The sequence below is a fragment of the Cebus imitator genome, unplaced genomic scaffold (genome assembly GCF_001604975.1).
Source record: "Cebus imitator isolate Cc_AM_T3 unplaced genomic scaffold, Cebus_imitator-1.0 Scaffold495, whole genome shotgun sequence".
NCBI classification, from domain to species: domain Eukaryota; kingdom Metazoa; phylum Chordata; class Mammalia; order Primates; family Cebidae; genus Cebus; species Cebus imitator.
This window is the reverse complement of record NW_016107810.1, coordinates 1,168,145-1,179,624: the sequence shown is the minus strand read 5'-3', so window position 1 is coordinate 1,179,624 and position 11,480 is coordinate 1,168,145. Positions and strand designations below refer to the sequence as shown.

Here is an 11,480-nt window from a genome sequence, read left to right as displayed (position 1 = left end):
GCTTGCTTGTTCACAAAAGATTTTATTTTTCCTTTGCTTATGAAGCTTAGTTTGTTGGCTGGATATGAAATTCTGGGTTGAAAGTTCTTTTCTTTAAGGATATTGAATATTGGCCCCCACTCTCTTCTGGCTTGTAGGGTTTCTGCTGAGAGATCTGCTGTGAGTCTGATAGGCTTCCCTTTATGGGTAACCTGACCTTTCTCTCTGGCTGCCCTCAGTATTTTCTCCTTCATTTCAACCCTGGTGAATCTGGTGATTATGTACCTTGAGGTTGGTCTTCTTGAGGAATATCTCTGTGGTGTTCTCTGTATAACCTGGAGTTGAACATTGTCCTGCCTTGCTAGGTTGGGAAAGTTTTCCTGAATAATATCCTGAAGCGTATTTTCCAGCTTGGATTGATTCTCTTCGTCACATTCAGGTACACCTATCAAGCGTAGATTAGGTCTTTTCACATAGTCCCATATTTCTTGGAGACTTTGCTCGTTCTTTTTTATCCTTTTTTCTCTAATCTTGTCTTTTTGTTTTATTTCATTAAGTTGGTCTTCGACCTCTGATAGCTTTTCTTCTGCTTGATCAATTCGGCTGTTAAAACTTGTGCATAGTTCATGAAGTTCTTGTGTTTTTCAGCTCCATTAATTCACTTGTATTCCTCGCTAAATTGTGTATTCTTGTTAACATTACGTCAAAGCTTTTTTCAAAGTTCTTAGTTTCTTTGCATTGGATTAGAACAAGTTCTTTTAATTCCCAGGAGTTTCTTATCATCCACCTTCTGAAGCCTGCTTCTGTTAATGGAACACACTCGTTCTCCATCAGGCCTTGTTCCATGCTGATGAGGAACTGTGATCCCCTGTAGAGGCAGAGGTGTTCTGATTTTGGGTGTTCTCAGCCTTTTTAGGCTGGTTTCTTCCCTTCGTTATATATTCATCCATCTGTGGTCTTTATAATTACCGTCTTTATAGTTGGGTTTCTGAGTGGACGTCCAACTTGTTGATTCCCGGCTCTAGAATCTTAGCAACCCACTGCGCCGGCCAAAACACCAGCGTTAAGATTGATGGTGCTTTTCTGACTCTGCATCAAGAACCGCCGCACCAAGGCAGCGGCAAAACCGCCTCGCCGGCCACAAGGGTCGCGCTGGCGACCCGTGGGGCTCCTCCGCTGGGAATCTCCTGGTGCGTGAGCAACAAAAATTCGTCTGAAAGTGTGGAGTCATCTTGTTCTCTGCGCTTTCACTGGGAGCTACAATCCCGAGCTGCCAGTGATCAGCCATCTTGGATCTCTCTCCACGTCTCCACCTTGACCAACCTGTGGCCGCTCTCACCTTGAGGAGCGTCCAAGTGCTCAGGCTGTGGCCTTGGCTGGCGGCTGTGGTGGAGCATGACTGTCCCTGACAGTGCCTCCCAGGCCTGCCCATGCCCTCTGAAGGTCTGGGAATGGGACTGGCCAGGTGCCACTAGCCCCAAAAGGAAGCCCTTCACCCACACAGTGAGCACGTCCCGCACCACCTGGGGTCTGCTGGCTGCGTCTCCGCCACCCACCACCGGCCATGGGGCAGCTCATCCCCACCCTCACACAGAAGAGCAGTCCACAATCACGTGGACTTATCACCAACCCCCAGCTCTGGAGCCTCGTGGCTGCAGTCCCTGTCACCCGCCCTGTCTGTAGCATGCAGGCACAGTTCCCACTTCTGAACCCACAGGTTGTCAGGGGCCCAGCCCCCCCATCAGGCTGCAAACCCCCCCCGAAATGGGCACTGCATCTGGGACTGCACTGAATTGATAATGAATTCCACGTGGACTGAACGGACCCTGGGACCCCGTGGCTGAGCTTGGCCACCCGTCCCTGACTGAACGGACCCTAGGACCCTGTGGCTGAGCTCAGCCCCCTGCCCCTGACTGAACAGACTTTGGGATCCCATGGCTGAGCTTGGCCACCTGCCCCTGACTCTGGACTCTTGGACCCCATGGCTGAGCTCGGCCAGCTGCCCCTGACTGAATGGACCCTGGGACCCTGTGGCTGAGCTTGGCCACCTGCTCCTGACTGAACAGACCCTGGGATCCCGTGGTGGACCCTGGGACCCTGTGGCTGAGCTCAGCCACCCACCCCTAACTGAACAGACCCTGGGACCCCGTGGCTGAGCTCAGCCACCCACCCCTAACTGAACGGACCCTGGGACCCCGTGGTGGACCCTGGGACCCCGTGGCTGGGCTCAGCCGCCTGCCCCTGACTCTGGACCCTGGGACCCCGTGGCTGAGCTCAGCCGCCTGCCACTGACCCTGGACCCTGGGACCCCATGGCTGAGCTCGGCCGCCTGCCCCGACCCTGGACCCTGGGACCCCGTGGCTGAGCTCGGCCGCCTGCCCCTGACCCTGGACCCTGGGACCCCGTGGCTGAGCTCGGCCACCTGCCCCTCAGTGCAGCGTGTGCTTACTCTCAACGTCTCCGTGGCCTTCACCAGAGTCTCAAGAGTTTTTTCAGTTAATTTCAAATATCATACAGCACCTCTTGTGACTGGGATCTGATTTTCTGTGAAATTTCCCTGTTGGCTGTGATTGGGTTTCAGGCCCATCCCGGCACCTCGGCTGTGGATTCTGCAGCCCCTCCTGTGCCCCTGGACCCCGCCCACGGGGGTCCTGTAAACAGCTGGGGACTGGGAACTCCCCTCCCCACCGAGCTCCAGTGGGAGCGACACTCAAGCTCTGGCTTCGAGGATGGCGGCTGTGCTGAGCCACGCTCCATCCGGGCAGCCCCTGGCCGGGCCAAAGGTCAGGGTGAAGTGACCGCAGGGCTTCTGCAGTGAGGCCCAGATGGTCTGCACGGGTGGGACCTGCTGTCTCCCCAGGCAGCTGTGCCAGAGCGGGACAGCCCTGGCTGTGGGAGGGCAGTGGCATGTGTGCCCTCAGAGAAACTGCGGCCTCTGCTGTCCCTGCCAACACGATGCAGGATGCGTCCGTGAGCGCGGAACCTCTTCGCCCTGCCGCTCTCCGCCACCACAGAGGCGCTTCCGAGAGCGCCACCTCGGCATCCTGCAGGTGGAAGGCAGGCTCCTGCTGGCCAGAAGCATTTCCATAGGCCGCTGGGGCCCCACAGTCGCCACACAGGGCCTGGCGAGGTGACCACGCTGACCCGAAAGAGCCCAAAGCAGGACTGAGAGATGCCGGTGTGGAAGGAAACTTCCAGAAGCCTCATCTCGTGCCCTTCACACCAGTGACGTCTCCACTGCAGACACTCCCATGGTGAGTCAGGTCTGGTGTCTCACCTGAGGTGGCAGCATGGGCCTGTAGGACCCAGCAGGGGTGCACCAGGGGCCGCAGTTCAGCATAAATGCTGAGTTCTGGGATTGACGCAGCACACGAAGGTGACTTCTAAGTCAGAAGCTGGAGCCAAGCCAGTTCTCTCTCCCCGTGCGCCCCACAGAGCCTGGAGAGCCAGTGCCGCCTGACGCCCCTTCAGGGCACGGAGAGAAACCAGGGTGTGGCAGGAGGCCCAGCCACCCTCCATCCACAGGGACAGTGTCTGGCAGGCACTGCTGCTGAGAGAGACTGGGCTGCTGGGACCAGCGTGGAGAACAGGGACGCCCGAGCGGCAGCCGCCGCCTCCACACATCTGCTCCGGGAGGGACTGGGCCACGGGTCTCTGGCCCCGTGGCCTGCTCTGGGAGTGTTCACAGATGACAGAAGGAAGAAGCCTGGATGAGGGGTGTCCTGCCTGGCTGTCAGGGGCAGCACCCTCAATCCACAGCCAGAGGTACTCCCTGTGGCCCCCAACGCTCAGGGACAGATGCAGGAGGGGCTGGTTCCAGTTGGATCTGGGAAAGGCCAGTGTGGACTGCACACGTATCCACAGGCGGGAGGCGCTGGCGAGGCCATGCTGTGGAGCTGCAGGACACGGGGACGGGGTGCTGCCCACCAGCAAGTGATGCAGGAGGGCCGGGCACGTGGGCTTATCTGAAAGCACACCTGCCAGGTGGGTAGGGACACAGGAGAGGGGCGTACCTACCCCCTGCAGTGTGGGAGCAGCTGTGACAGGGTGAACGATTGTGCACCTGTGCTCTCCTGCAGCCTCTGCCTTTCCTCCCTGCCCCTCTCTCCTCCTGTAGGGTGCATGCAGTGGCTCCTGCAGGCTGCAAGGCTGAGTTTGCTGTGGCCAGGCTGATTGGCCCTGCTGACAAGGCCCAGCTTTAGGGCCTGAGCAGGCTGGGCTGGGCGGCTAAGGTTGCCACTGGTCCCAGAAGCTGACAGCAGGCGGAGAACAAAGCCTGGTTACGTCGCAGTCTTGGGGCAGGGCCGATGGCATGGGGGAGACCAGCAGGCCAGGGAAAGCCACCGAAGGTGTGCTGGGTGGGGACACAGCTTCGCCACCATGCTGGACGCCCTGAACCACAAGCAAACAAGCCATAGTTCACACCAGCTCCCAAGCTGTGCTCAGAGGAAGGGGCAGGAGCGCAGCCCCACGTATCCAGGCGGGCGTCAGGGCGAAAGCCCGTCCTCTGACTCCCGCCTGGCAGAAGGTTGACCAGTCATCATGCTGCTCTTGTGTGAGGAGCCGGAGGGTTTAGCACACTACAGAGAAAACAGCTTCGACGCAGGCCCGTCACAGTCAGCATGGCATCAAAGCCGCTCTGCGTCCCGTGCAGCCTGTGGGCGCCACCGCAATGGTGGTTTAGATACCGACTTCCAAATACAGCAGCTCCACTGAAACCCATGAGAAAGGAAAAAGCCCTGAGACCAAAGAAAAGGAACTAACCGGTGACAGCTCTGGCAACACTGAAGCTACCGAGGGGAGAAGGAAGCACAGACGTCTTCCCAGAGGGTCTAGGTGGGGCCGGGGGCGGGGCTCACGCCTGCCATCTCAGCACTTTGAGAGGCTGAGGCGGGAGACTCACTTGAACCCAGGAGTTTGAGACCAGCTTGGACGACATAGTGAGACTCCATCTCTATCCAAAATGAAAAAGTTAGCCAGGCATGGTGGTGCACATGGGTAGTCCCAGCTACCTGGGAGGCTTAGTGGGGAAGACTGCTTGAGCCCCCGGGATGGGGCTGCAGCGAGCCAAGATCAGCACTGCACTCCACCCTGGGCAAGAGGCGAGGCTGTCCCAGGCACTTCCCTCGCCCACGTCTCCAGGGACAAAGCTCTCAGGGCGGCCAGGCCCCTTGGCAGGCCTTTTCTGTGGGATGGGCTCCCTAACCATTCTCACCCTTGGCACGGGTCCCACAGTCTGCATGGGCCACAGGTAGCCAGGGTTCCTGACCACCAGGCGGACGGGCAGCCTCGCTCCCTCCTGAGCACCCAGCCTGCAGGCGTTAGAGCTCATTTTGCTAGATAATGATTGCACTATAAATACACATCTAAAGACAGGAGAACGTAAATTACGGACCACAGAAAGTCTGCAAGGGACTTCCTAATCCCTAATTTTACAATATATGTGTCCGTTAAAGAGACAGACCTCCGGCTGCACTTGTATGGGCAGCTCATTCCTGTGTGGCGTATATTTTTGTTTTTTTCAAAAGCTAAAACTTGATCTTGCTCAGTAATTGCTTCATTCAATGAAAATACCCCTTTCCCACCACTGAGAGTCAATCTTTCTTTGGCAAGGGGTGATTTTTCCCATTTGACTTCCTCCGAGTATAATAAAACTTTGAAAAGTTTCGATGGGTAGCGACAGAACTTCTAAATTTTCCCATTTATTTCAGTAAACTTCACTTCTTGGCACACACAAGGCCAAGTGCATGTGGGAAGTGGGTGCTTACCAGCCCACCGTACCCTGCGCTGGTCCCAGCCCAGAAGCCTCTGCCGGGGAAGGCAGCGGAGGGGCGGATTCCAGGACTGCAGCAGAGGCTCCCGCCTGCAGCGACGGCACCTGTGGAGTCCCAGGGCCTCCTCTCCACCCGTGCGACCCGGTTTTCAACTCACGTGGGGAGCTGTGCATGATGGCGGCTCGCTGCTAGCGGCTGCGGTGGCCTCCACGTCGGTGCTGGGTCTCGGTCCCACTCCTTGTGGGCACTGGGGCTACTTCCACGTTTTGGCCGGTTGTGGAGTTGGCGTGTGGTCCCTGTGGGTCCCTGGACCCTTGCCGCGGCCTGCAAGGTGAGCTCTACATTCACGAGGACACGGAGGCAATATTCACTGATTTCATGGAGCTGGGGTTGCACAGATGTGGCAAACGCTGACCAAAGTGGTAAAGCCACCGGCACCTGTGTGGGAACCAGACTGTGGCCGGACAGGCGGTGCTGGGCAGGGTCTCTCAGGGTCAATCCCTCAGCACTGAACAAAAAGCTCCCTTCACTTCTGAGTGAAACAGGAGAAGTGACTCCTTGTGTTGAGCCTCAGGCCTGGGTGGGATGAGACGGGACCTCCAGGAGCCCTCTGCCCTGCGGGACGACGTGGCCCTTGTCTCTCAGGGAGCGCGTCTGCGTCCGAGTCGTCAGCCAAAGCAGTGGCTCATTTTCGCGGACACCATCTTCTGCCAGAAGGACTGAGAGACTTTGTTCAGTCATTTTCTCATGCAGGCGGACGAGCCTGCCTCCACCAGCAGAAGCTCACGCCATTTGCTGCCAATGACAAAATTTCCGCTTTCAAGAAGACCCGAGGGTGCTGGAAAACGCATTCCTCCCAGAGGCTGGCGGCGACCCCACCACAGAGACTCCTCCGCTGAGCTCCGCGGTTCTGAGGGAGGTGCCGCCTGCCCTGGCCGCCGGATGTGCCCACATCGAGACTCCCGCACGCTGGGCAGCCAGGATTTCCCGGGCACCCGTGTGTGCGGCCGCCAGATCACGCCATGGCAGGAGGTGCCATCCCCGTGCGCAGAGCAACAGTCTCCACTGTTGTTCCTAGGGACACCCGTTCTCAAGGTCAGCCCGGAGGAGAGGAACCTGCCGCCTTCGGGCAGCAGCTGTGGCGCCCGTGGGTGTGGGGCTGCCCTGCTTCAGACTCCCCCCACCTCTGAGGCCGAACTTCAGCAAATTTCCAGAACGTGTGAAATACTGCCACTCTTCTCACTAATTATTTTGTGTTTGGAAAATAGGAATTTTTTCCACAAAAATGTTATTTATGTAATCATGTAACAAGTTTGTTATTGTTGTTTTTAAAATGAACTAATATTTAAGAACGAATGGCAATGGCCGGTGATGAGCCCACCCGGACTGAGGCTCTCGGGACCTGGTCTTCTTCTTAATAAACAGAACGACGTAGTCTCTTCACTACGTAAGCAGTCCACAGACACTTTGCTCCTGTGTAACGGGAACCCCCCGGCAATGGTCGGGACAGACAGTTCCCGTCCTCCATACACACCACGTTGTGTTTCTACACGCAAACGTCCACACATGGAGAGCCAGCCCCAGCAGGCTACCCGCAGCACCACGGCCTCTGCGGAAGACACACAGTGCCCCCACATTCCGGAAGCTGCCACAGGAGCCACCTGATGGCCAGCGGCACACCCAGACCCCCACTGCGGCGACTTGGGAGCATGGGCTCTCTGGCTGCAGAGCGGCTGTCCTGGGGGGCGGGTACTGTCAGCAGGCCTGGGCCTGGAGGCTCAGCCTGCCCAGAAGACAGTGCCGCCCTAGGGGGACGCTGAGGCCTCGAGGGGTGAGCGACGTGCCCAGCTCTGCAGTGTCGGGGGCAGGACTGGGACTCTGGTTGCAGAGGCGCTGCGCTCACTGGCCCTGCGCCACATGAGGTTTGGTGAGAAACGCTGACGCCTGAAAGCACCATGCCGTCACACCAGTGGGGTGGCTCTGAGGGGCCGTCTTTAGACTTCATCTTGTCGAGTTAATGACAGTTAATTCTCAAAGTTAAACTAAAAATTATAAATTCACTTCTAGCTAGAATGTGTAAAAAGGCGGCGGCTCTGTGCCACCGCTGGGATGTGCAGACCGCTGCCACCTGAGCCCAGGGCCGCACGGGGAGGGGTGGGGGCAGCAGGGCTGCTGCTGGGGCACAGACCACACTTCCTGCCCTGAGGGCCCTGGGCATCTGCAGAGCCGGGCAGATCAATGCTGGGTGAAGAAAGTCAATCCTCACCCCTGCTCAGCCCTACTTGCTGACTCGGCCTGACCCTGCCCACCGCTACAGGCTGATGCCTGACCCCGATTCTGCTCAGAGCCGCCTGGTTTCCAGAGAGCAGCGTGGGTGGGACACATCCCAGCTGTCACAGGTCGCTTGTCCCCCGGTAATTCTAAGCACACATGTGGAGATTTAACATGTTACACCAGTGGAAATTCTGCATGGCATTAAAGGCCTTGGGGAGGCTGCACCCTGGGCGCTGTCCCAGCCCGAAGGTACCATCTTAACAGCACAGGGTCTCGCCTGGGAGAGGTTTTCATGGGGAGGCCAGCCTCCTGCACACCTGCTCACCCTCCTGCTCCTGACCACCTGAAACCAGTCACTTTTGTGGCTGTCCCTAACGAAGTGCTAGGAAAAGCCGTGCTTTCAGTTAAGGACAAAAATTAAGGGCTATACAAATGAAATACTAGCACCTTTTCTAGCAAAATGACAGACAGCATTCAGTTACAATCCATTCAGAGCAGAGTTCTATTTGTCCATGGGATCAGTGACAAACACCTTTGCAGGAGAAGACCCTGCTGGTCTTCAGACCCACCTGCCAGTGACATGTCTCCTGGGTGCCACTCTGCCAGTGTGCACGCCAACACCCCGGGTGACCACGCTCTGGTGCTCTGAGCAAGGAGTGCCATCCCCTCCAATCTCACAAAGGCAAATGCTGAAGAGCAAGCCCACAGCCAGCATGGGCGCCCTGGGAAAGCTGAGGGTCAGGGTCCGCAGGGCCTGTGTGTTACGACCTTTCTGGGATGCCAGGGGGCGCGAGGGGCTCTCTGAGGGCCTGTGTGTCCAGCAGTCAGACTTCAGACCCAAGCGGTAAGTATGAGCCCTCCAAGAGGAAGGGTGTGGGCCCGAGATCACCTGGGGCTTCCCGCACCCCCTGTAGGATGGTGCTGGTGCCTGGCAGGGAGCCTCAGTGGCTCTGCAGAACAGGAAGAAGCTCAGGGGCCGGAGGCCAGGGCCACCACTGCCTTCGGAGACCCCTCCGACCTGTCCAAAAACCTCCCCTGGACACGAAACTACTCTGTCACTTTCCAGGCTCAGCCCTCAGCACTGCCCCTGGCTCCAGGGAAGCCTGTGTCCCCACGCTCACCCAGCTGGGTCCTCGGGCACCCAACCCTGCTCCCAGGTGACAGGCAAATTCCAGGTCTGCTGGTGGAAGTCCTCTGGGGCTTCCAACAATGAGAACTGCTCTGTGCCAGCAAATCTGTATAGAAATGCACACACACACACTCACCCAGGCACATCTCCATGCACACACACACACACTCACCCAGGCACACATCACTCACACACACACCCCCTCACCCAGGCACACACCTCCATGCATGCACACACACACCCTCACCCAGGCACATCTCCACACACACACACCCCCCCTCACCCATGCACACACCTCCACGCACACACACACACACCTGTGTGATCCACACCTCTGTATTCACCATGCACACCCCATGCACACCACACCTGTGTTCCACACCTGTGCACTCACCATGCACACCCCCCACACCCACACCTGTGTGATCCACACCTGCATACTCACCAGGCACACCCCCCCACACCCACACCTGTGTGATCCACACCTGTGCACTCACCAAGCACACCCCATACACGGGCACACAAGTCCTCACCGCATGCACATCCTCACCAGGTCTGCACACGTACCAGGATACCCGCGCAACACCTGCACTTCAAACCCAGGCACGCACACACACACACACCTTAAACACAGCCACGCCCATGTGGACATGCTGCATTAGGAGGCCCTGATATTCCAAGAAAGATCCATAACACACAGGCCCTGTGAGTCTCTAGCCTGCAACTCTGATAAAGCTGTATTTTGCATATTGGAAAAAACATTTTTTTGAAAAAAGATAATGTAATTATTTATTACTCTCAGATGGTTGCTTTCTTCAGGCCACAAAAAGAGCAGGAGAAGGTGCAGTTTGCACACAAGTGCAGGACACACACATGTGCACACATGAACACAATGCACGTGTGCACAGACACACGTGCACACACGGACACAACACACGTGCAAACGGACACACGTGCACACATGACACACACACGAACACAACACACACACGGACACGTGCACACATGGACACATGCACACAGACACACACGTGCATACATGAATACAGCACATGTGCACACGGACACACCACACACGTGCACACAGACCACACATGCACACATGGACACAATACACGTGCACATACGAACACATGCACACACGGACACAATACACGTGCCCACGGATACACAACACATGTGTACACATGGACACAATACACTTACACATGTACAGACACACAACACACATGGACACAGAACACGTGCACACACCCAAACACAACACACGTGCACACAATGTACACACACACATGCACAGACACATAAGATGTGCACACCCAAATGTGCACACACATATGAACACAACACGTGCACACACGAACACATGCATGTGCAAACAACACGTGCACACATTAACACGTACACACACACCAACATGTACACATAGACACAGCATGTGCACAAACACACACGTACACACAACACACATGTACACAGACACAACACATGCACACACAGACACACGTGTACACACAGATATGGTGCACACAGAATGCACACTCATGCCCAACACATTGGTACACACAGGCACGCAGATGCACCAGAGGGGGCAGGGGAAGATGCCGCCTTCCTGGCCGGGTTCATCCAGGAAACAGCACGTTCCTTACCTGGGTGGGAACGAGATGTCCAGTTCATACAGCCTGTCCTTAAAGACAGACAGCTCCTTATCAAACTCCAAGAGCTAAGGGAAGAGCAGAAAATAAAGTCACACGGGTTCTCCTCACTGGGGCAAGCGTGTCTGTGTGCAGCTGGGACCTCGGATGCTTGGTGTGACATCTGCCCTTCCTAGAGCTGCCACGTCTGCCACCAGAAAGCTCTGTGGTGCCAGCGGGCTCTGGTGCCCACCGCCTCTGCTGCAGACAGTGGGACCTGCACCGCCCGTTCCTGACGTGCTCTGCTCACCCAGAGACCTTTCTCTGTTGGGGACGCCAAAGAAGCGCTCACAGCCTCGGGCACCACCGTGGCAGCCCCACAGCAGCCTCTCTTGGGCTCTTGTCCTGGGGCTGGCTCCGTCAGCAGAAGGAACCATGTCAAGTAAAGAGGAGAGTGAGCAACGTCAGCTTGGTGACAGCAGGTCAGGGAAAATGGCTCCAAGGTGCACATTGATGAGATTCTGAGGGCAAAATGTTCATTCCCACATGCAGGGGACAGCAAACAGCCTAGCCCCCGAGACTCTTCCAAAACAAGCCCCAGACGGGCCCGGCCGTGTTCCTGAGCGGTCACCACGCTCACCCTGTCACCCCAGCAGGACTGGCCCGGCCGTGTTCCTGAGCGGTCACCAC

The 11,480-nt window shown here is 57.0% G+C and overlaps 1 protein-coding gene across 1 annotated transcript in view; it reads right to left on the bottom strand.

Moving 5' to 3' along the window:
* The window catches only part of INPP5A (inositol polyphosphate-5-phosphatase A), a 233,661-nt gene that overhangs the window by 7,431 nt on the left and 214,750 nt on the right, over window positions 1-11,480 (bottom strand). Inside the window, exons 12-14 of the mRNA XM_037733137.1 lie at window positions 10,806-10,879; window positions 8,706-8,836; window positions 7,346-7,530 (exon numbers count right to left, since the gene is read on the bottom strand). Coding sequence (XP_037589065.1) covers window positions 7,346-7,530; window positions 8,706-8,836; window positions 10,806-10,879 — 390 coding nt within the window. The remainder of the gene's footprint in view (window positions 1-7,345; window positions 7,531-8,705; window positions 8,837-10,805; window positions 10,880-11,480) is intronic.